Source organism: Pezoporus occidentalis, unplaced genomic scaffold, assembly GCF_034315485.1.
Source record: "Pezoporus occidentalis ecotype Australia unplaced genomic scaffold, CSIRO_AGI_Poc_V1 ctg60, whole genome shotgun sequence".
NCBI lineage: Eukaryota > Metazoa > Chordata > Aves > Psittaciformes > Psittacidae > Pezoporus > Pezoporus occidentalis.
In genome coordinates this window covers 2,125,842-2,151,940 of record NW_026915944.1, presented here as the reverse complement: position 1 = coordinate 2,151,940, position 26,099 = coordinate 2,125,842, and the positions used below count along the sequence as shown (strand labels likewise).

The window sequence follows — 26,099 nt, the reverse complement described above, 5'->3', positions numbered from 1 at the left end:
CTTTAACATTGATCAAAATTCCATTTCTCATTGATTTTTGCTCTGCTAGACCTAGGACAGAATAAGAAATTGTTCTTGGGTGTAGGTTGGTACACCATAGAAATTGCAGTGCTTGGAGCCAATTTTTACCTCATGTGTAGTTTATTTCTTGCTCCTTTGCAGAAATTTATTTCTCCCTTAGAAATAATGTTTACCTAAGTGAGTAAAACCTGGGTGAAGTCTCTTCACATTTAAAAGAATTTCCCACATATCTGGTTTTGATCGTCATACCCTTCAGTGTGCTTGTCCAACTCCTACCCACACACCACTATGCAAATGAGGCACTCCCACATAGTGACTGTTCTGCACAGAAAACATTAACCGCCTAAGCAGCCTTTTTTCCTTTTAACAAATGGAGTTCTGAAAAATATTCTGAAGTACAGTTCTGCCCACCAGCTGAGGATAATGCAGGGGCACCTTTAAAATATATTGTTATATAAGCTTATAGGAAGAAATTAAGCAAAAATGGCAAACTTTTGCTAGAGCTTTAGAAAGTTGCAGTTTGCTTGGGATAGAAAATAAAGTAGTTGAATTCACTTTAGCTACTGATTGTATTTAAGGCAATGATAAACTGCCACAGACCTAGCTGGCAAACCTCTACATCCTTGACTAAAGAAAATGGCAATGATAAGACCAGGGTAAGAATCATTTGCTCTTACTACTTTTCCAAAGCATCAGCTACAGTTACGTTATTAGAGATGATGCTTTTCGCAGTAGTAGTAAAACCGGTGCGTTGATTGTTCCTTGCAGTTTAATAACAATTTTCATTTGCTTTGCCCGACTAGAAAAGCAAGTCCTGCTATGTTGGCCAGTCCCAGGAATGAGCAGTGCAGCGCTCTCACACCTTCCTTGCTACCTTCACAGTATATTCGTTTGCTGTCTCTGAGAAAATCTTCTGTCAGTTGATCCATTTGTGGATGGTTTTTGTGTCTTGCTTTGAGAGCAGCATTGTTTCAGAAGAAGCTTCAGGAGCATCTGTATGCATGTTTATGATGAGAGAACTGTTTACGGAGGAACTTCTAATTTTGGGGGGTTTAAAGTGGTAGATGGATGTAAAATTGCACATGCATTCCGAATTGTTATTTTCTGTAAAAATTGTTCATAAACAAAAAAACAGTGCTACAAACAATATCTAATATCATAGCTCAGATATTTTTGAAACCCTCCTTGTTCCATTACAGTTCAAACTAAAGCAGTCATATTAGAAGCTGGATTCTTTCATTTCTATGTTGTATTCTTGTATTTTTTTCTTACTAGTCAAATTGAATTAAAAATGACTGAGAGTTTGCTGTTGATTCTTCAGAGCTCAGTAATTGATTTCCATATGTTGAATAAGTAACTCTATCAAGCCATCTGTTTCATTTGGAATTAGAAGAAATAGTATTTTCATTAGGGTGAAGCATTTAACTGGTACTTTAAACAAAACATAATTTGGGGCTAAATTTAAGTAAATTCCTTTTTTTTTTACATTATTCAAATAACAATGATTATTATTTTTTAAAAACTATAGGTCTTAAATTGTTAATATTTAAGGTATTATTTGCATTGGAAAATCATCTAACATTAAAAATAAGTCTGAAACACAAAATTGGACAAGAAAGCCTCAGCCTAATTAGCTGAGTGGGCTGTCAGCTTTATTCAGGTCTTCTGTGTAAAGGTAAATTTATCTAATGTGCTGAACAGAAAACAGATTTATATTCCATTTTAATATAGCTAAATATTAGGAAAACATCACTTAAATCAGAAGTTCTGTCTACTTCTCACTTTTGCTCATGACAATGCAATTTCGCTGCTAAGTTTTGGATGTTACTGATATCATCAGCTTGTTCCTGGGAAAGCCATAAAATCCCGAGTCAGGTCACTTGGCAGTCAAGTGGAAACGAAAACTGCTTTTCAGCTATATTGTATTGCTTTAAATTGCAAATGTCTTTCTATTTGCTTCAGGTTTTTTTCATTCTGTTTTGTTTTTAATCCTGCTGTTGCACTCTCTGTGTTAGAATCTAAGATTTATATTTCTTTGACTGTTTAATGTTTTCTTTCATCGCCTTCATAAATAGTAATGACTAGCTTATGTATATCCAGGGAAGTAAGGCAAAAAGCCCTTGAGTGTGCCAAGTCTGAAAAAATTCAAATTAGTTTATCAAATGTTAGAAGAAGAGGAATTAAGGCTCTTATCAGCTAACCATAAGCCAGGAATCTTCTAAATTCTAACAGTGGTTTGGTAGATAAAGCTAAACCTAGGTTTACTTATGAAAGACAATGGCAGGCATGTGGTTCAAAGTATAAGGTTTCACCTTAATGAAAGCTATTTAACATGTTATTCTAAATCCACAGAAAGGCAGAATTTTATTCCAAGGTGTAGCTCATTTCTATTAGGGGAATCCTGCATTTTTTTAATGAACATTTTTCTTTTTCTCATTTCTAATTAGCTTTAGCACTGAGATTCCAGAATGCTAGACTTCAACACTGAGAATTCTAAGGGTAATAAAGCACTTGAGGTGGTATTTAATTAAAGTAGGGTGGTGATAGGGAAGACCTGAGCAGGGCTGAAATGCTAATCCTTTTTCATTGCTCAGCGTCCCCTTGTGATTGTGATTGATGAGTTGATTTCTCTTTACAGCTTCATTTGCATCATGTGATAATACCCCCAGGCAGAGGTGCTGTGTATTTCTGGATGAGAGCTCACCATTAGTATAGGCTAATGTGTTAAATGGGGTAGAGGTAGGGTGAGGAGCTCTCTTAGCTGTGAAGCAACCTACTAAATAACTGGTTTATGGTGGGTGATGCAACTCCCTATGTAAATGCTAGTACTCATAATACCTTTATCTACTTTTACCTTGAAAATACACATTCCCCACTGTCTGTCCTACCCTTTCACTCTTGTATTTACCTCAGTTATCAGGTTAAAATGATCATGCAGGGTAGTGTGTGCTGTGAGGAAAGAATGCAAAGTTTTCTTTGATGCTTAGAGGCAAGATAAATTGGTCAGGACTTTCTTAAAGAATAGATACTTTCGTTATTACTAGAATTCCTTCTTACTGAAATTCTGACTTCAACTTGAAACTTCTGTAATGGCAGAGCTGTTTCTTCTTTGGAACCAAGAGGATAATAGTGAGACTATCCAAGCTTCTTATGTTGTCATTCTGCTTGCCCAGAAAGATACAGTCTCATAACCTCTTTGCCCCTTACATTGGTTTTCCTGTAAGCCATTCTGACCTGCTTACAGCTGAACAGATCTTCATGTCAGTGTGTAATACAAGCATTTCCATCAATGAATTTCTACTGGATTAGTGTAATCGTATTAGTTCAGTATATTTGCTCTGGCAACAGAGGAAGCCAACAGTATTCTGGCTGTATAAACAGGAACATAGCCAGTAAATTGAGGGAAATGATGATCTTCCTTTACCTGGTACTTGTTCAATCACACCTAAGGTATTTACCCCAGTTTGGAGCCCTCTAATATAAGAAAAATGTTGATCAACTACTGTAGGTTCAGCAGAGGGCCCCCAAGATGATCCTGTCCTGGAGCACATGCTATGTGGTAAGAAGATGAGGGAACTGTACTTGTTCATCCTGGAGAAGGGTCCAGTATGAGCTAACAGCAGCCTTCTGATGTCTACCAGGATGCTATTGAGAAGATGGAGCTAGTCTCTGCACAGAGGTGCACAGTGGGCGGACAAGAGGCAACACACATAAACTGGAAGAAGAGAGTTTCCAACTAGACATGAGGAAAAACCTTCCCCATGAAAACAGTTTAGCATTGGAACAGGTTGCCTAGAGAGTGCGTAGGCTTTGTTCTTGGCCCTGAGCCCCTGGGCCTGGTGTTGTAACTAACCCAGCTTTGAGCAGGAGCTTGGGCTGCAGACCACAGAACGAAGAGTGCAGTTAAATGATCTTAAATGCCATAGCCAGATAATTTTTACTTTTCACAGCTGATACATGTTTCCTAAGATACAATTCAGATGTAATTTCTTACCATTTAAATTGGATAAACCAATGTGGCACATATGTGCAAATCTTTAAAATGTCGTCTGCACCCTCTGGGCTGTCCTACCTATTTATTGTCTGTTTGCCATTTCATGGGTGGGATTGGTCTATCTGCTGCTTCCTATATACCATTCCTCTCCTGTTTCTTCAGGGAATAGAGTGCTCCGACAGACTCTTTGGGTTTATATCAAAGTATTGTTGAACCTAAACATAAGGGAAGAAATATCTTAAATCCATGTAAAATAACAGTCTTACATGTGCACTTGTATAACCTAAAGGGTTACCATCCCTTCTGTTGAAATTGTAGCAGTTTTCCATTTTCCAATCACTGCTACTCTCTCAGGTCAAGTATTTATTCTTTTGTAGTCTTTCTCCTCCTGTATGTTCTTAAGATAGCATGGGTATTTGTTTACCTGAGTTCACAAGTGTAGACTTTTTCCGATTCTCATTGTTTCAGCTTACATTTGAAAGTAAGTTGGCAAAATAAATGAACTTGCAGAAAGAATAGTTATTGCATATTTTCCTGATTACTGGTGAAGAGATCTTCCTGAACTGTTCCTTACCTTGCTTATTTTTCCAGAAGCCTGCTGCTAAGTGTAATTGATACCCAGACAGGTCATTCCAGAATTGATTGTGATGCTTTAAGAAGCTCTCTGGCTAGAGGCTCCCAGTCTGCTGGTTGAGATGGCAAAAATATATTATGTGCCCAGGCTTCATGGAGAGCTGGGTTGCATATACTGAACAATTATGGGGCTCAAAAAGCCAAACCTGCTGATAGTGCAGATGCACAGAAAGAGCACCCAAATTTCTTCTGAGCTTGCAGATGGTGACATGTTGGGCATTGTCACTTTCTTGCTGATGATGTGACAGAAAAGTGCAGTATATTCCTAAAACTGGTACATAATCCAACATTCAGTCTAATTTAGTATCTCCATAATTAGGTCAGACTGACTGCACTGGACCTATGCTTCTATTTCACTATTCTTGCTCAGTTCAGTAGCTTTAAGTTAAAAAGCTGTAACAATTTCTGCAAAGTGGAAGCAGTGAAAGGTGAAACAAAAAATTACATTCAGTGGAGTATCTTCACAGGACATGGTTATCTCTGAAAAAAGAAAGCAACCTTGTGCAAAGAGTCTGAACAAATTGCCCTGTTTACTTCCAAACACTTCAAAAGTTTTGTCGTTTACAGCAACATGCAGAAAGTTTACATTATATTTGAATATAAAAATTATGGATTCTAGTGAACTTCCAATCCCAGTGAACTGTTGTTCAGGGGGAAGGACTTCGTTATTGGAGACCAAGCTCTGGGTGTCTGTATTTATCTAGTTAACTTCTTGGAAACATCTAAAATTCCTCTTTTGCTTCCATGATCACTGAGAAAACATTATCATTTCTATAGAGGTAGTTCTGTTTGTCCAAGATTACCTAGCACAATAAATTTTCCGGGGAAGTAGAAGTTTCATGCATGAAAAAAGAAATTGGTTCAAGGTAATTATTTATTAATATTGGTGTCTCTTCTACTACTGGTTTTCAGAAATTTATTTTGATGACAGTTAACTGCATTAACTAGATTGAGTAGACTGGAACTACAAAATGGCAATATACATACTTATGAATATCTTCAACCACTTCTGAATAGTTGTACATTTATGGCAGATATATTTTTGTGCTCCTGAAATTGTATGTGAAATCTGGGTTTCATCTGAACTATGTGGGGTTCTTTTCTAGATTGCAGTTAACGTACAGCTGATTATTTAATCATAGAATCATAGAATAGTTAGGGTTGGAAAGGACCTTAGCATCACCTAGTTCCAACCCCTCTGCCATGGGAAGGGACGCCTCACACACAAACCATGTCACCCAAGGCTCTGGCCAACCTGGCCTTGAACACCACCGGGGGTGGAGCATTCACAACTTCCCTGGGCAACCAATTCCAGTGCCTCACCACCCTTACAGTAAAGAACTTCTTCCTTATATCCAGTCCAAAGTTCCCCTGTTTAAGTTTTAACCCATTATCCCTTGTCCTATCACTACAGTCCCTAATGAACAGTCCCTCCCCAGCATCCCTATAGCCCCGCTTCAGATACTGGAAGGCTGCTGTGAGGTCTCCACTCAGCCTTCTCTTCTCCAGGCTGAACAGCCCCAACTTTCTCAGCCTGTCTTCATACAGGAGGTGCTCCAGTCCCCTGACCATCCTCGTGGCCCTCCTCTGGACTTGTTCCAACAGTTCCATGTCCTTTTTATGTTGAAGACATCAGAACTGCACACAATACTCCAAGTGAGGTCTCACGAGAGCAGAGCAGAGGGGCAAGATCACCCCCTTCGACCTGCTGATCACGCTCCTTTTGATGCAGCCCAGGATGCGGTTGGCTTTGTGGGCTGTGAGCGCACACTGAAGGCGGCTCATGTTCATTTTCTCATCAACCATCACCCCCAAGTCCTTCTCTGCAGGGCTGCTCTGAATCTCTTCTCTGCCCAACCAGCAGCTGTGCCTGGAATTTTTCCGACCCAGGTGTAGGACCTTGCACTTGGCATCAGTCCACCTCACAAGCATGTCAAGGTCCCTCTGGATGGCATTCCTTCCCTCCAGCGTATCAGCCGAACCACACAGCTTGGTGTCATTGGCAAACTTGCTGAGAGCACACTCAATCCCACTGTCCATGTCACCAACAAAGATGTTAAACAAGACCGGTCCCAACACCGATCCCTGAGAGTCACTGCTCGTTACTGGTCTCCAGCCGGACATTGAGCCATTGACCACAACTCTTTGCGTGCGGCCATCCAGCCAGTTCTTTATCCACCGAGTGGTCCACCTATCATTTGATGTCTCTCCAATTTAAAGACAAGGATGTCATGTGGGACAGTGTCAAACGCTTAGATGTACATAAGCGTTAATGGTACATACCTGCATAGAGAATTTTGTTAGGGCTGTATTACTTAATCTTTTCTCATTCTGAAGTAATTTGTATTTCAAAACTCAGTGTTATTTGTAGGTGAACCACAGGTGATTCCTAAATAAAACTTGAGTGAGATTATTCTTCAAAGAAAGGACAGAGTTTATTTTAAAAACTTGCAGACAAGAGAATTTGAGGCCGTGCACAAGTTACAGTGTGAATGTGGAGCTGTTTGCATCAGAAAGTTGCAGTGTGTAAATGAAAGCTTAATTACACTGAACTTCCACACAGACTGATAGATGCTCTGCTTTTACTTTTGAACTATTTGTCTCTGTGTAATTTTATTAAAAGGTTTCTTTTCACCTAAGGTGATGGGAAATACCATTTAGCTGGGCTATGTGACTCAGTGTAGGGGTTAGTAGTTTGCTATTTTATTTATTTTTAATTATTATTTGAAGTGAAATGGTGCAATGATGTTGCTCTTTCAGATTCACAAAATGTAATATGGTAGCCCACAAATTCTAGTTGCATACTATGCTTTTGAATTTCTGGTTTGTGTATGTAAGAATTGGAAGCAAAAGCTATTAAATTGTTAAAGCCCAAGACATACAGATATCAGGGTTAAGTTTAGGGTAACTTCACCCCACTCTCACTTTGCAGCATAGAGCAGTGGAGACTTTTGCAACGTGTACTAGTAATGTTGTTTGAATCAATGTCAGATTCTCTGTTTAACTGAAAATATATCCTAATTTGTTTGCTTCTGAAGTGTGTGAGAGGTCTTGAGTTCAGGCTATTTAACTGGTGTTCAATCTGTGTTACTAAAATGAAGTTAAAACAGTTATTCGAAAAAATTATAATAATCCTTATTAACGAACAACATTTTCAGATCAATTTACTATACTTCATAACTCTCCATTGAATTTAGTTCTTAGTTTGATACCATGAACATATATATATGTTAGAGTGAAACTAAGATTGAGTATCATGTGTGCATTGCTTTTCTTGATTGATGCTGATTAGTCACTGCAGACCTCTTTATTTGTCTTCATTGGAGATTTGAATATTGGTCCTTTATTGGAGGATTTAAATCTGCTTTTACACCTTCTGTTAATTGAAATTAGCTCACTGCTTTGTTGGGGTTTGGAGGGGTTTTGTTTGCTTTTTTTTTCATACTATTCTTTAGAACCTCAGGCAGTGGAAATATTAATAATTGTGTAATTTAAGAATCCATTTTAAACAGTGAACATTTTTGTTACCACATGAAGTTGATTGGTGAGCAGTGACCCTTTTGTGGTTATTTGTGAAGGTGGTTAATGTATTTACCACTTCTTCAACAAATGGGAAGTGCCATAGTTGTGTCAAGTTCCAAAATATCTTTTAATTCTCCAAATCCTGGATCAATTTGCTACACTGGTATCCAAGAATAAATGGGAGCAGGCAAAAAAAAATCTCTGAATTTTTTCAGAGCCTCAGAATAGTTCAGAATTACCCAAGATATTTTGCATAACAGTTAAGGTGTATATACAAAGGTCATTCATTGCTTTTCATGTTCATGCTTATGCATAGTTAGGATGTTATCATGTCAGCATTTTGCTTCTACTGTAGTCTCAATTGTTGCAATAAAAATAAATAAAAAATATTAAATTGGAGAATCATATTTTTTTCAGGTAGGTGTAGAAAAAGGGTGCAGAGGAAGTAATAAAGAGAAGAGGGAAGAGACTGAGGGAGGTAGGGGGAGATTTAAAAGCGGGAAAATTAAATCAGGATTTGAATGAGAGATGAATGCACTAAAAAGCTTGGCAAGATAAACTCACTAAAATTTTAGAGGTAGACTTCTGCCTTTTAGGTCCCTGTTTTGGAGCCTAAATTCTGTTCATGCAGTCTCTATGTCTTCTGAGGTGGACTGAGTTTGCCAAAGTGCGTGCTTGACATGTGCCACCTAGCAGTTTCAGTTACTTTTCCAGAATAACATTAATGTTTCTACATTTGTGGTGTTGTATTTCGTCTCTGGCAGCTGAAGTCTGGTTTATTTCTGATGGACTATATAGTGATCATTTTTCATTGTTGTTAAGATAAGCCATTCAACATCTGTAGCAAAAGCACATTGCAGTAGAAGCCTCTAAAGTTTCTGTGTTGTGAAGCTCTGACAGCTTTTCTGAAGTACAGCCCTTCATGTACCTGATTCTAAGTCTGACAAAAATCAGTAGCACTTAGTGAGCTCATAAATTACTGCTTTTCTTTTAATGTACTCTTAACTAGTAGAAAGCAGATGATGTTGCTTTACTCTAAAGGAAATTAGCAACACTTTCCTTATACCTGTATCTGCTTCAAGGAAAATATCTTTCCTTTGACATAGGCAGATTTGAGGAGACCATCAGTAACTGACAGTACACGGGATGCTATGAGTTCAGCCATAACGGCTGTGCATTAGTTTGAGGGTGTAGTACATACCAAAATAGTCCTATTAAGAGATCAGAATATTAAAGGAAAAAAGCTTCATAAAGCCTCATATAATCCTTCTTGGCATGGGTATGTGCGCAGGTATTCAAGTTTTTTGCTTTAAATATACTGATATGATTAAATTTAACTTGACACAAGTGATGTACTACACTATGTGATTATAATGTTTAAAAGAAAAAACACTTTTCTGATTGAATGCCTACTACTATTAATTTATGTGTAGCAATATCTAATCTGAATTTGTTTCACAGCCAGAATGCTAACACATTTGCTGTGGTCAATATCTTACAGGTCATGGAAAGAGGGGCTGGCCACCTGGGAGGAATATAAGGCTGCTGCTAGAGGATGTAGGAAGGCAGCTAGGAGGACTAAGGCATCCTTAGAATTAAACCTGGCAAGAAGGGTCAAGGACAGCAAAAAGAGCTTTTTCAAATACATGGCAGATAAAACTAACACCAGAGGCAATGTAGGCCGACTGACGAACGGGATGGGTGCCCTGGTGACAGAAGATACAGAGATGGCAGAGTTACTGAATGCCTTCTTTGTCTCTGTCTACTCTGCTGCAGGCAGTCCTGAAGAGCCCTGTACCCCTGAGACCTTAGGTGAAGTCAGGTCGATGGAGCGGTTTGCCTTAGTCGATGAGGAATGGGTTAGAGATCAGTTGAGCAATCTGGACATCCATAAATCCATGGGTCCAGATGGGATGCACCCACGGGTGCTGAGGGAACTGGCGGAAGTCACTGCTAGACCACTCTCCATCATCTTTAACAAGTCTTGGGAAACGGGAGAGGTGCCTGAGGACTGGAGGAAAGCAAATGTCACTCCGGTCTTCAAAAAGGGCAAGAAGGAGGACCCGGGTAACTATAGACCGGTCAGCCTCACCTCCATCCCTGGGAAAGTGATGGGACACCTTATCCTTGGTGCCATCTTAAGGCATATCAAGGATAAGAGGGTTATGAGGGGCAGTCAACATGGCTTCACCAGGGGGAAATCATGTTTGACCAATCTCTTAGCCTTTTATGAGGAAATAACACGGTGGATGGATGATGGCAGAGCGGTGGATGTGGTCTACCTTGACTTCAGCAAAGCATTTGACACAGTCTCCCACAGCATCCTCACAGCTAAATTGAGGAAGTGTGGACTGGATGATCAGGTAGTGAGGTGGACTGCGAACTGGCTGAAGGAGAGAAGCCAGAGAGTTGTAGTCTATGGGGCGGAGTCTAGTTGGAGGCCTGTAATTAGTGGAGTGCCTCAAGGGTCAGTACTGGGGCCGGTATTATTTAATATATTCATCAACAATTTAGATGAGGGAATTGAGTGTACTATCAGCAAGTTTGCTGATGACACTAAGCTGGGAGGAGTGGCTGACACGCCAGAAGGCTGTGCTGCCATCCAGGGAGACCTAGACAGGCTGGAGAGTTGGGCAGGGAATAACTGGATGAAATATAACAAGGGAAAGTGTAGAGTCCTGCATCTGGGCAGGAACAACCCCAAGTTCCAGTATAGGTTGGGGAATGACCTGTTAGAGAGCAGTGTAGGGGAGAGGGACCTGGGGGTCCTAGTGGACGACAGGATGACCATGAGCCAACACTGTGCCCTTGTGGCCAAGAAGGCCAATGGCATCCTGGGGTGTATTAGAAGAGCGGTGGTTAGTAGGTCGAGAGAGGTCCTCCTTCCCCTCTACTCTGCCCTGGTGAGACCTCATCTGGAATATTGTGTCCAGTTCTGGGCCCCTCAGTTCAAGAAGGACAGGGAGCTGCTGGAGAGAGTCCAGCGCAGGGCAACGAAGATGATTAAGGGAGTGGAGCATCTCCCTTATGAGGAAAGACTGAGGGAGCTGGGTCTCTATAGTTTGGAGAAGAGGAGACTGAGGGGTGACCTTATAAGTGTCTATAAATATATAAAGGGGGAGTGTCACGAGGATGGAGCCAGGCTCTACTCAGTGGCAAACAATGATAGGACAAGGGGTAATGGGTCCAAACTGGAACACAAGAGGTTCCACTTAAACTTGAGAAGAAACTTCTTCTCAGTGAGGGTGACGGAACACTGGAACAGGCTGCCCAGGGAGGTTGTGGAGTCTCCTTCCCTGGAGACATTCAAAACTGGCCTGGACACATTCCTGTGTGACATTATCTAGGTGTTCCTGCTCTGGCAGGGGGATTGGACTAGATGATCTTTCGAAGTCCCTTCCAATCTCTAGCATACTGTGATACTGTGATATCTTGCTAGGTGCACACTCAGCAAATACTGAACTCTTTCAGTATTTTTCAGTATCCTAAATAAGATACTGAAAAACATTTTTATAGTGGTGTTAACACTTTTATATTAGTGTTCTAGCATAGCCAGTTCACTTCACATGGGCTAAAAGCAGTTTTCAGGCTATAACTCTTCTTTATAGTCTACGTAGAGGCTTATTTTCATTAATTCTGGAGCTTGGATGCTGTGGCTGTTACATATGCTACTGCACTGTATAAAAACAAATGCTGTTGGATGTGGTTGCTATAAATTAGCCGTATGCTTCTGGTAAATACAGCAAAGTTTTTCTCCACATTGTTTCAGTTTTGGAAAAACCATTTCTTCCATCAGCCCACCCTCCCTTCCTTACACACAGAGGCACAAAATAGAAGTGTAAACTGAGAAAGATCATTTGTACTCAGTCCCACAACCTATAATTATAAAAAATAATATATTGGTAGAGCGATGTTTTTTAAACTTACCAGGGTTAAGCACCTATGGCATGTGGCAGAGGCCAGCATTATAGCAGGATTTGCTACCATATATATATGCTCAGTCTTGCGAAGAAGGACTAGTAAGAAATTAAGTCTCCAAAGAAGATGTGCATGGAGAATCAATACAGTTCTGCAGATTTGAGAGCGATTTTAGTCCCTATCCTACAGACGGACTAAAAATACAAGGACAAATTGGCCATTTCTTCCGTAGTAACAGAAGCATTTTAGAGATTTAACAAAGCAGAACTTCCCAATCAGTATAGTCAGGGAAAGTCTTTCCACTGCTATGGGAATCATTAAAGGGTTTTGTTAATTTTCTTTATAACACCAGATTCATTGCAGCACTCTAGTAATAGATTTTTGTTTATTTTGAGGCAGTTGTGACATTCAGCAGTGTTTAGGAATAGATTTCTTATTGCCTAGGCAAATCCTACTGCCATTTTTCTCTGATTGGTAAGAAGAGTTTTACCTTTCTTCAGTATTGTGGCTTAGTTTGCTGAAGACTAATGTTGGAGTAAACAGCAACTGGTTAATGTTATAACAGCATCTTACCATGAACATTAACTGATCTCAGTGATAAACGCAAATGATCTCAGTGATAAACAAGCAGAGCAAAGTATAGCTGGGGCAGGAAGCCAGTCTGTCTGTTTCTTGTGCCCAATGATATTTTGATAGTCATTTTAATCTGAGAAGTAAATAACATTGGAGATTATGTTCCATCATTTCATTTCAGTGCCAAAAACTGAATGCTGTTTTAACTGGTGTTAAAAAGATAATATTGCTGTGTTAGTTGCTTAGGTCATCTATGTTCCATCATAAATAATAAAATGATGGAAATTTCTAGATTAAACAGAGATGGGAAATGAGCATTGTCTGAAAGCAGTGGTAAAATAGTTAATTTCTACATTCTTTGTAATTTTATCTGAAAATCTGAAGAAGACAAACAGCAGAATGGTGAACTTATTGATTATAAATCTATATTCAGCTCTGATGAAATAACTTCATTTTAATCACGAGTTTATGGGCATGAGGATCACAATTCTTATCTCTTGGAAATGCTAAGTAGGATTTGTGGATATATTGAATTCAGAAATACTTGCCAGATTTGTTCAAAATACTGAAGTTGGACATAAAAAGCTAAAAATTCTGCCTGCTGAAGAGTTACAAGTAAAATAATACATGCGATTTGCACATACCTTTGGACGTTATTGCGTGGGATCTCCATAAACAATATTCAGATTGGTTGGTTGGCTGGGTTTGGTTTGGGTTTTTTTTTTGTTTGTTTGGGTGGGTAGGGTTTCTTTGGGTGGTTATAGATTTGGTTTGTGGTTTGTTTTTTCTTGTGGGGAAAAAAGGAAATAGTAGAGTTTAATTTGCAATTTAAAAGATGTATAGTTTATAAACAATGTGCTTCTAAGGGTAAGTAGCAAGGTGTTTACTATTTAATATAGATTACATTTCTGTGGTTTAATACCTTTAATAATAAAGGTATATATACAGGCTAAAACTGAAAGGCATTCAGTGAATGTGCAATTAACTTTATTCTCTCAAACTGTTACTCCATGATGCCCATGGTAAAGAACTGAACTGCATAAGGATTCTGATTCCCCAGTCCTCAGGTTTATCCTCAGCAAAAATTTGCGGAGGATATCATGCTCTAACTTGTTGACCAATGTGAGACACTAATATTTAACCTACTGCTGATCATGAGCCAGACATTAAGCCATTGATGGAGCCTGACAGTCCAGCCAATTTTCAACCTATCTGACAGTCCAGCCCTTCCTTCCTCACCTCTCAACTAGCAATGCTGTGGGGCACAACATGAAAAATTTTATTGAAGTAAAGGTAAATTCTGTCTGGTGCTTTAACTCTGTCTATGTAGCCAATTGGTTTTTGTGTCAGTGACAGTAGATAATGGTCCGTGGTGGAAACACAAAAATAGAAAAGTACTGTTTGTGGTAGCTCCTCCCCAGAAGTTCCTGCTTTGGCTCTTCCCCAGAAGGTCCCGCTTTGGCTCTTCCCCAGAAGGTCCTGCTTGGCTCCTCCCTGGAAGGTCCCGCTTTGGCTCCTCGCCAGAAAAGTCCTGACCCTTGGAGACCTTTCTAGATATAGCTGGCCACTTCTTCCGATGTACGCTGGCCCCCTACATCAGAATGAGTGTGCATTTTTGCTAATATAAAAGCCCGAGCCTCAGGCAATGCAGGGAGGCAGAACCTCATACCACCCAGGTCAACATTGCCCCTGAGGGGACACCCGCTAAAGTTGAGCCTGCCACTTTGCACTGCAGTGATGTTTCTTGGAGCTGGTTTCCTGATCATCATTACATGGTCCTTGGGGTTGGTAAGATAACCAAACATCAGAGATATCCTTTACTGTATCTTTTGTTACCTCTATATCCCTGTATTTATAAACTAGTTATGATTCTTTATTGTGTTTATCTCAACCTGGAATCCTCAAACTCTGGAACAGTTTTGTTTTTAAAAGCAACCAGGTTGATCAAGCCCTGTTTTCCCCTGAAAGAATCCATGTTGTCCATTTCTAATTACATAAGTCTCTGTGTGCTTGGAAATGGATTCCAGAATTATGTGTTTTATGTTTTTTCCAGGGCCTGGGATGAGGCTGAGTGGTCCTTGAAGTGGTTCCTTGAATGTGGTTCCTTGAATCACCCTCCTTGCTTTTCTGAAAGAGAGCAGTAATGTTAGCTTTTTGAGCCATCTAGCCTTCCCCTATCAGCATAAATCTTCATGGTGTTCTAGGCATTGGCCCATGATCACAGTGTTCTACTCCTTCCACACATTCTGTTAAGTGCCTTAAGACTTGAAGTACGTAAATACACCCAGCTTCGCTAAATAATTCCTAATCTGTTGCATCACCATTGTTCAATGTCCCTCTCTTTCCCTGCTCATATTGGCCTTTTATTGGGTGCAATGATTTAGACTTTACCTAAAACAGTAAAGACATGATGACTTTTTCATCACAAGGCTGTCTCCTCCCTGCATCAAAGTTCATCCCTTGAGCTGTCTTTTGCAACAAACAGACCTGGTATGTAGAATCCTTTCCTGTCACCTTTAATGTCTTCATTAGTCTGAGTTCCAGCTAGGCTGGACCAAAAAACATTCCTAATTTTGTCTTCAAGCATCTGAGCAATACTTCTGTGCTTCTCTTTTGTTGCCAAGCCTTGATTCCATTGTTTGTATGCTCTCTTTTTGTGTCTGCCTTCATTGCGAAGCTTCCTGCTTAACCATGTGTGCTTTCTGTTAAGTATCTTTCTTAATGGATGGTTTGCTCCTACACTCTGAATTTCTCTTTAAACAATGGCTTAATCAGTTAGTTACCTTGGACAGTTTCCTATCATGGGTGAATCTCAGGGATTCCTAACAATTCCCTGAATAAGCTGAAGTCTTTTCCTGAAGCCCATTTTTTTAAACTCTGCTGCTTATCTTCCTCCAAATTCCCAAACTCAATTGTATCATTGTGTTTATGGAGCTTACTGTCTAAATCAAACTCTTAAATTTACCTGACTTAAATTAAAACAAAGCAACTCCCATTAGTTCACTTGAGACACTTTTACAGTAGTTATTGCTTAGCCTGGCTGATTCAAGTGAACTGGCTAACAAAGCAGCTCTCAATACCTCAGTGTTTGCAAACAAAGGAGGTATGATCTTCAGTCAGATTTACTGCTTAAGACAACTTAGGGCATTACATTTTTATTTCCCCTTACTAGCTGACTGTGCTCCTTGTTTTATTTCAGTAATGATCCTCCCATTTATGATATTGAAACTTGGACCTGCTTCACATATAATGGATGAACTGTGGTTATTGTGGTATTGCCTTAGAAAATGATCCAGCATGAGGGATTATGAAGAGAAACATACCCTTTCTTTTCTGAGGCTAAATCACTGCTCATCAGTGAAATATTCTGTCCCTGGTTAAAATAGGGCATTCAAAGAGATGACATGCCAGTTTGCACTCAAATAACTGCTGCTGCTCCTCAGTCTTCCTCTGTAATATAGTTGCTCTATCCATGCAGCCTTGTTTTGCTACAAATCTGAATACCCAGAGCAAGCTGCATCTTGATGTAGTAACTTCAGTGATGCTTCTGTGAAGCAGACAAGTCTGCTGGGCTGAACAGTGAAACACTGCCTGTTCACAGTTCTGCTTTCATGATTTTCTGTATGTAATACTTCTGACATGTATCACTTATTCTGCCTGGGTGTTTGTTTTTTTTTTTTTTTTTTTGGGGGGGGGGTGTTTGTTTGTTTGTTTAATATAAAATCATTTGCTTGTACATAAAAATTAACTAATTAGGTACACCCCAAGTGGTGGTACAGTTTCTCCAGACCTAATGGCCTTCAAACATGTTGTGCCTGCACATGACTATAGGTTCACCACTTCCAGTGGCTAACAAAGCTCATAAATACATTGCTGTATTTTTATGGTGTGTCCGTTAGGAAACCAACTGAAAAAGAAGTTTTAATATAGAAGAAAGATATAGAAGAAAAAGAAGATGTAATATAGTCTGGATGAGGCAGCATCTGTAAATTGGGAAATACTTTGTGTAGCTATTAGCCTCAGCCAGGTCAAGTTGCCTGATTTAGACAGATGTAGAAAACACAGCTGTATTTAATCCCAGTCTCCTGAGAAATTCGGTTAGGGTTGGGGTTTCTTTGGTTTTGGTTTGTTTTTTTTTTTTTGTTTTGTTTTTTTGGTGTGTAAATTGCAATTGAGATGTTGAATTTTACTTACGATAAATTTTAAATTAATTATTTTAACTGTGTTACAAGAATTTCTCAGATTTCTAGAAATTACCCGTTGAAAACCGTACACCTGCAGCTAGATTTGACTGCTGTTAGTTCCTCTCTGCAGACTCTAATCTTTTGCAGTGTTCAATCCTTGACTAATAAGGTGGGATTTAGAGATGGTTTTTGAACTCGAATTCTGGATATACTTGTATGTAAGTTACAAGGTGGGAGTGTAAAAAAAAGGCTTAGAAAGCAGGGTTGTGTCAAGACCAGCATGGTTTATCACCTGGGCTGGCTTTGCAGAAGCGCTAATACATCCTTGTAGAAAAGTCTGGCCAGCACATCTGCTGCTTCTACTGCTTGAGGTATGAATCGTATTTTTGTTTGTAGTTATAAAAGAAAGCTCAGTGGTTCTTGCTTTGCAGACATGCAGGCTACATGGCTTGTAGTACACTTTTTCTTTCCTCTCATGCATGTTAGTTGTGGTAGCTGTTAGATCTGTGTGAGCTAGATGATATGAACAGATTGATGTTTTTACTGTTTCCTAAAAAGACCTGTAATTTACCTCTGTGTTTCTTGCATTAATTCTTGCAAATTGAAGACTTAAAATTATTAAGAAATGGTTTCTCAGGATAGAATCTGTTGTGTCAGTATAGCATAATATATGCCTGCTGCTTTGTCTTCTTTCTCCAACTGCCATTGTTTCTTTGAAGCATTAACGTCTCGCTTCTGTTATTACAGTTGCTTATGAACTGATTTGGGAACTGATCCAGCTTTAAAAAACCCAGATCTTTAATTAGTATTGCAGTACCAAAAAAAATAAACTTGCTTTTTCAACCCCTTTCTTGTAGAAATGGACATACTAGCTTTACTACAGTTTAGCTTTAGGAGGTAGCAGTGATTTTCAATGAAGTAATATATGAAATAGAATAAAATTTAATTTCAGTGGAAAAATTGCAGGTAAAGTTAGAAATCTTACATGCCTGGAGTAGTTACTGTTTTAGAGATCATGGAGAAGGAAGAGAAAAATACTCCTTTCTGTGGAGATGGAGTTGTCAAGGCAGTGTTGCTCTATTATGATCAAAATGGTTGCAGTTTGGAGAAAATTAAGTCATGTCAAAGTTCACAACATTAATTTGCAGTGTTTGTTAAACTGTTCTTGTCTTGCACGCACTATAGTGATTGCCACTTCCATACTGCTCTCGCCATGGATTGAACAAATGTAAACACGTTATTCTAAGCAAGCGTTCCAGATCCATCTCAAAGAACCAAGATGCCATGTCTTAAGGAGGGAAAGCAGGCTAGAAGTTGTAGCTGGTCTCTTTCTTGTCAGTAAATCCTGTATAAGGAAAGTGATCATATAAGATAAATGTATAAAATCCATTTTGAAGCTTTTCTGCTATTGTCGAAACCACATGGAGTAACAGAGTAATTTAGGTTGGACAGGAACTTCAGAGGCCATCTAATCCCCGCATCCTTTTTTAATCGGGGGTAGCTACACAAGATTGTAGCTTGTCCAGTTGAGTTTTCAAAGTCTCCCAAGATGCCACAGCCATTCTGAACAGCAAGTTCCTGTGCTGAACTTCCCTCATACTCATTATTTTATTCTTTATAGCCAACCAGAATTTAGCTTTCTGCCACTTTTGACTGTTGCTTCTTGCTCTTCCACTGTGTACCTCTGGGAAAGATCCGGTTCTGTCTCTGTAACCATTCTCCAGGTTGGTGGAGATGCAACAGAGTTGTCTGTTAGCCCTCTGTTCTGCAGGCTATGCTAAACCAGCTCCCGCAGCCTCTCCTCATATGCCATGTCCTCTGCTGTCTAGATGCCTTAGCAACAGATCCACTGAACTCTCCAGTTCGAAAATGTGTTTCCTGAATGCTGCATATTCACAGAATCATAGAATGAGAGAATGGTTTGGGTTGGAAGGGACCTTGAAGGTCATCCAGTTCCAACCCCCTGCCATGGGAAAGGACACCCTCCACTAGACCAGGTTGCTTAAAGCCTTGTCCAGTGTGGCCTTGAACAGTTCCAGGGATGGGGCATTTAACAAGATTCTCTTGCTCTATGGGTCTTCAGGCAATTTTGGTGGTTCATGTTTTCAAAATATATTGGAAAAACCTTTCCATGTATTTAGAAAAGGAAAATACTGGTTGATGGAATAGAAGATTGAGCTGCAGTTGAGATGACCATTATAAAATACTTAAGAGTCAGAGCTGGAGAAAGTGTGGGACAGGAAGAAAAGTTTAAAAAGAAAAAGGGTAATTTGGGTGGTAATGTGGAAGCAAAACAAAGCAGTGTGACAGTCATGTCCATTTGGGCCACTGGAAATAGCAGGAGAAAGAATGGTCATGTAGGACAAGGAAAGCTAGAGCAATATATCACAGCATCATGAAAGTGTTAGAAAGTTTCAGCAGTGACGACTGGAAAGAATGGAGGTGTCATAGGGAATGCTTTCTTTGAATGTATCTGTAAATCCATGACACTGCGTGGTCATGAATGTGGGCAGGAATTCAGACTAGGACCCGAGTTTTGGTAAGTTATTTGTCTCCTTCTGTTAAATGTAAGTAAGCGTATATAACCTTCCTACTTTGGAAGGTGTTGTAATGTTTCATTAGTTTGTTCCATACTTCAGGCGTTGGCACAAAATTAACATTCCATCTTCAAATGTATATGTAGCAGTAGCAAGAGCAAAGGCTTTTACTGGAATACAATATATGTGAAAAAGACCAAAAGAAATAAATGTTTCCTTGTAATGGGAGTAAAGGGATGGCACTTTCTTGTAAAGCTTACTACTAGCTTTTTCCCCTATACTTTCTGAAAAAACAATTATTTTGATTTATCGTTCATAGTTTTGAGGATAACCTTTGGGAGGAGATTGTTTTTTAAATGAAATATGAATTTGGCTTTGTACTGAACCTCCCAGAAAAGGGCTGTGGCTGGAGAATTCATTTTGTATGATTGCAGAAGCAAATGATCTGAGTCAATTGGCCTGGTCAGATAATTAAGCTACAACAGAAAAAGCTCGCAGAGTCAGTCAGTTGTGATTATTGGTCCAGTATGGCTGGATGTCTGATTCCTTCTGAAAAATTTGAAGTGGCTGTTTCTATTATCATTAATTGGGGAGTGCCAGCAACAAATCTGGAAGAATTACACTGCCACTTTAAAGAAATCCAACAAATTTCAGCTGGAATATAAATTTAATGATGAATTGATGGCTGTTTATCTGCTATTCTGACCAGCCCTTAGAATTTGAAGATTTGCAAGAATAATTCCCGTATTACATGACGGCCCTATTTCTGAATTCTTGCGTCTGTAGGCAGACCATGACAGAGTGGCAGTAAATGTGTATGCTTAGGTGCTGTTTGTATCTTCTTAGGTGGTTGGTTTGGAGATTTTTGTTTTGTGTTTGGGGTATTTTGGGTTTTGTTTGTTATGTGAGTTAGAAGTTTAATCATTTTCAAACTACCTCCAGAGCATCTAGGAAAGTTCCTTTAATAGTGAAGTGTTGCTTAAAGGGAGTTGCTTAAAGTGTCTCACAGAAGTAAGCCTTGGAAGCATTTCTGAAATATTTCCCTGCTAAGCAAGAGGGATGTCATGAAATGAAACAAAAAAAGAAACAATATTTCATTTGTATGGAAGGATAACGTACATTTAATCTAAACCAGGCTAGTTCAGTATTAATGGTTTACTTGTGGAGTTCAGCAGTTTTAAAATAGAAAACTTATTGGTATTTTCTCTACCACATGTCAGACGAATTAATCACATAGAAACACACACATGTTGCTGTACATCGTGGCTATCAAAAAGCCAAAGCACTGGCTGTTTAGCAGGGGTTGTAACTTTGAATACAGCTATCTTAATTTTAAAGCAAAAATGTTCAGCTTCTGGCATCATACATAATAGCATTTCTGATGTTTTTAAACAGGTATTAATGTAGTCAAGCTGTGTTTTTTCTTCCTTCTGTAATCATCTGCTCAGTGGTGCACTCTGTAACTAGTAGCAGGAGACAGAGGAGTGGCCTGCTGTGATTGATGGGGCGAGGCCCAGCAAACTGAAAGAGTCCCATCTGGATTAGGTTTTGGGAGCAGTCAGATGTTGAGAGGGAGGTCAGTAAGCCTGGCGTTAGCTCCCCCTCCTTCGACACCCCTATCATCCACACTCAGGCACACATTGCATTGCTCACACACCCTCATCTGTAATTGATGCTTGCTTTGGGCAGATGCTGTATGGCCTGGGACTAGAGCAGCTGCTAAGTTTATGGAGCATAAAGGGAGCAGGATGGTACAGCAGGTATTTTCACTTTTATTTTCACTTGAAACTCATGATTTTAGTCAAGCCAGGGCATTTCTTGTAACCAGCTGCACCACTGCATGCAAGTCTTCTAATACATGTTTTATTGGTTAAGTCTGAAGGAGAGCAAACAATGGCGATGATTATGTATCTGTTATGCTTGATATATCTAACGGAGCCGTTCTTATAACCAGCAGGTTTACAGAGCAGTGTTGCATTTTTCTTGTTTCCGTGCCCTAAGGATACTATGCAGTTTGGCTCATTTAACTACACTATGAGAGGCTTTCTCTAAATGTGAAATGTCTCTTGCCAAAGAAACAGAACGCACCAAACAGAAAATAGAATAAAACAAACAATAAACTGTTAGTTAGACTTTAAAATGCAGGCAAGCAGAAAGGTTTTCATTGAATAGATTTTTATGCTGCAAATGTGGAACACTGCATAAGTAATGTTTTCTGTGTTCTGTCTTTTGTGTACAAATACAACAAGCTTTCTTTATTATGTTTTGACACTTTTCATGCGTTTCTTAATTATGAAATCCTTTCAGAGCAGAAGATGCTGAAAAGGCATGTTGAGATCTGAGATACTAGGAGCATTTTCTAAATTCTAAGCTTTTCTTCAAGTAGAGTTAATATATATGGAATAGGAGCGCCTTCACTTACCTGCATCATTGGAATCCTTTCTTTTTTGTTCTTTAGAGTTCAACATTTAACCAGAAAGCAATAAATCAGATTTTATACACTGCCACGTAAAGCATATTTTTCAGTTGAAATGTGGTTTTCATTAAAACTCGGGCCAGAACATTTAGCAGAGCCTGACTGTCTGCCATCCTTTGTTCTTCTTTCTGTTGCCAACAACTACTTTTTTTTTTTTTTTTAATGCACAAAGTGAGCATTAAGGGATCATTTAATCTTAAAGATACTTGAAACTGAGTCTGAAGGGGCAACTTCTGTTTAGCTTCTCATGCCTAGGTTGTATTAAGCAATGTCTGTGTACTGTCACCCACAGTTTGGAGATTACTCTGATACCTGAGTTCATAGGCTAATTTAACCTCAATATTTCCTGTTGATTTTAGGGCTGTTTGGTATTTTCATCTTAATGCATTCAATCTATCATTCCATTTATTTAAGTTCACTGAATTTTAAGGAACACAACAAAGGGACATTTTAGGTGATTGTATTTAAAGATTCTTTAAAATCTACTCAAATGTATCTGACTGTTGTGTAGTCTGGGATTTCCATTAACCACATGTATATACAAATGTGTATCTAGCTGACACTGCATTGTTCTTGATATAAATTCATATTCTCAACAATAAGCTATTGGCTTGATACCCATGTAAGTAGTGGAGAATATGTTTATACATACATGCTTTTATACTTCATTGTAATACTGTGTTTATTTAATCAATTGTGAATCATAAATTTACACAGATTTTTAAAGGCAAAGAAAGGATACAGTAGACACTGATTTTAAGAGATTAACAACTCAGATTTGTTATCATTTTAAACTTGAGGCCCACAGTAGAGTGTGCAAGTATAATTTTGTGTTTCCATTCTTTCCTCCCACTTCTCTCTCCCCCCAAAAAAGCAGACAATTTAATGACCATGCAATGCAAGTAGAGATCTTGCATGCCAGTTTTCTACTCTAAAAATGGTGAGGTTTATGTGCTTGTTTAATGGCAAGGCTGTAAATGCCAAAGTACCTAGAAGTTGCATGTACATAAACCAAACAAATGAACCAAACCAAAATCCAAAATCCAGACAAAACCAAACCAACCCCTCACCCTTCAGTGTTGACTTATTAATGAGATCTCAGGTATAAATAAGTGATCAAGACCTCAGCTTAACAAGTCTAATAAAAGAGGCAGAAGAGTCTCAGCGCTGTGAAGGTGCTGGAACTGCCAGCACAGTTTGCCCTTTCACGATAAATCTAAGAAGTGAATTGTTTGGAGTTTGCTGGTAAAACTAATATAAAAGTTCAACCCTCTTAATTAAATATTAGCTGTAATTAGCACTGAGTATGAATGCTTTGAATACGAATTAGGGTCTCATGGAACTGCTGTCAAGGTTAATGAGAAACAGTAGGGGGGCTCAGCAACATCTGGTTTAGGACTTGAGTAGTATAAAAACCTTTAGATCAAGTGCACCTGGACATTAGCCCTTGGTTCCTTTGTTGCCATTATTGTTCTTTTTTAACAGCTGCTGACTCTAATGCCATGTTTAACATTTGACATGAAGGGATATCTTAAGGACCAGCAGTAATCAGCTACCATGTTTCAAAGCCAGCACAGTGAAAATGCTTATATAGGCAGAAGTTTGGTTTGCTGTTGCTCATTCTTACTCCTTGCTGAAGTCCTTCCTGAAACAGTTGATTAAAAAATTTAAGGTCACCCGCCTTCTTCACAAGTTTTAAAAATACTTCTTTAACATTTAATAAATGTCTCTTGTGTAATCCAGTCATTGCTGGGTTTAACTTCATCTGGATTTTTTTTGTTTTTTTAAATAGTGAAAATGTTAGGTAAAAGAAACAAGAAAAGGGACCTTGTCATTTTAATATAAGGGGGTATAAGTATGCGTTTACAAGAGTTTTTTGACCTCCACTGAAAGCTAAAAAGGGCAATTTTCAGTGTAGCATTAACCTTGAAATGCTTGTAGATGTATGCAAATGAACCTTAGTGACCTAACCCTGCGAAGGAGGTAAATGTCACTGTTTTCATTTTAAAGATGGCTGAATAAAGCAAAGTAAACTACTTGCTCAAGACCAAACACTGAAATAGCAGCAAAGATGGTAATAAAATTAGGGAGGGTTTGGTTGCTGATATAAAGTTTTAATTTTTTAGGGCACGCTAAATGCCTTTTACAAAGGAAAATTTATTTTTCCCTTCTAAACCTGCCATGTACAAAGCTGTATTCCTGTGCTGTGATTTTGCAAATTCTTAAAAACTCTTGAGTTTAGGACCAGTCACATCAGAGAACTGATGTCTGAATTACCTGAAATTGGCTGAAAATATTCTTAAATATGAAATGTAAAAGAATGTCTTTTATTTAGCCAGCCTATTTTTAAATGAGGAAATCAAGGTCTGTTGAGTACAAATAAGCAAAAGCCTTACGGTAGTCCTCTGCAAGTACTTGTGCATGCTTTGGTGGACTAATAACATAGTATTTTAAAAAATGATTGAACTTTTACTCAAATATTCATTTTTACACTGCTTGATAGTTAGAGGGATAATTTTATCTTGTATATCAGCTTATCTTGAGTTTGGGATTGTCCCTGTATTAATGACCTTTAATGCTGTATAATCTACAGCATCATGTTTTGGATATCTTTTATGCAGGTTCTGAAAGACTATTGTATACATTTCTTCTCCTAGAGTTATTACTGTGTGGTATGAGCAGAGCATTGAGTCAGAAGTCACTGATTGATAAATGAACATGCTCAACTATCCATCAGACAGAAAGATGGGTCTACCTAAAAAAAGATGAGGGCATTTGTTTTTAATTGCAATATGCAAATGAAATACAATTATCTTCATATTTAAAGCTTTTAAAATTTTTAAATCTATTTCTTTTGACAGCATACGACATAGAATTTTTCTTTAAAGATTTTTATCTTAATTTAAATCTTATTTTTTTTGTCTCTAATTCATTTTTAGATTCAAATGTTTAAAGTTTTGATTGGATCTCTTTTTTTTTTTGCATTTGTAGCATGCAGTTGTTCAATACAGTGTACATGAGAGTATTTCTAAATATCTCATAGAACATTATTTCATATAAATACTTTCAGTATACAGTTATGTTAACAGTATTCATCCAGATCCTGCTCTGTGTGTAGATTGTATGTATTGTGTTATGCATATGGCAAGTCAGGATGGATCGCAGACCATGGGCTAGCCTTGTCAGAGCCCTGCATTGGCAGTTGTACTCGGTATCCTCTGGAATAAACTGAGCTTTGTCCCTCTTCATTGTCCCGAGTTGAGGCATTGACCTTTCCCAGTTGAAGAATAGTCTACAATTATCCAGAGAACAGCAGATTTTTTTGTCTAAATATAATGAGATTTAATAGGGTTAGCAAAATGGATTTAATTCAGATAAGAAATTTTCTCTTCAAGAAACAACCATTGTGCCCTTTTCAGGCCAGCAGTCTTAACAGAACAGTGCCATCACTTTCTGTGTTACCTGTGCAGGATAATCGCTTATTTTATCTCATGTCACATTTCTTCTTCCTTTTTTTTCCTTTGATTTTTACAGGGTAATCAGGAAGCTACAGCACCTCCTGACACAATGGCACAGCCTTATGCCTCAGCCCAGTTTGCGCCACCTCAGAATGGTATCCCTGCAGAATACACAGCCCCACATCCTCATCCAGCTCCAGACTACACAGGCCAAACCACTGTTCCAGAGCACACGTTAAACATGTACCCTTCTGCTCAGACACACTCCGAACAGAGTGCAGCTGACACAAATGCACAAACTGTCTCCGGCACAGCCACAGTAAGTCAAGGTTATTTCTAAAGCAGTATGTTTCCACTTACACGTGTTTTTATTGATAGCATTAATTCTTACGCTACACTGAACAGTTTTGCACATAATTTGTATCAGACTTACTCACCATTTCAAAGTTGAAAATTGGTCCAAGTTTATCATTGAGCTTGGAGAACATAATCTTGGTGGGTTTGGAGCTTTTTAGGAAGCATGGAAGCTTTGCAGAGTCTGTAGTTTCTTTTTCTATGGTATTAGACAGATGAAATGATTAATAGCAAGCCCATGGATCATAGAATAAAATTTGACTAAGTCCAATATAGAAAAAAAAATGCAAAAGAGTGTTTGTAAGCATTCATTAGGAAAACAGAAACACACACCCTCAAACCAGATTGGTTTTGTTATTTTTAGTAACCTCTGTATTCTTGAGACTTATGAGTAGTTTTTCATAGAAAAGTCCATTTAAAGGTATTGTG

The 26,099-nt window shown here is 38.7% G+C and overlaps 1 protein-coding gene across 37 annotated transcripts in view; it reads left to right on the top strand.

The window, feature by feature from the left end:
* RBFOX1 (RNA binding fox-1 homolog 1) overlaps nucleotides 1-26,099 on the top strand; it is a 1,275,045-nt gene that overhangs the window by 1,120,982 nt on the left and 127,964 nt on the right. For 36 of the 37 annotated variants that reach the window (XM_062639409.1, XM_062639410.1, XM_062639411.1 and 33 more), the window contains one exon: nucleotides 25,393-25,635. In XM_062639409.1, coding sequence (XP_062495393.1) covers nucleotides 25,393-25,635 — 243 coding nt within the window. Of the gene's footprint in view, nucleotides 1-545; nucleotides 678-25,392; nucleotides 25,636-26,099 lie in introns of those variants that run through there. The other variant, XM_062639424.1, reaches the window with a different exon arrangement.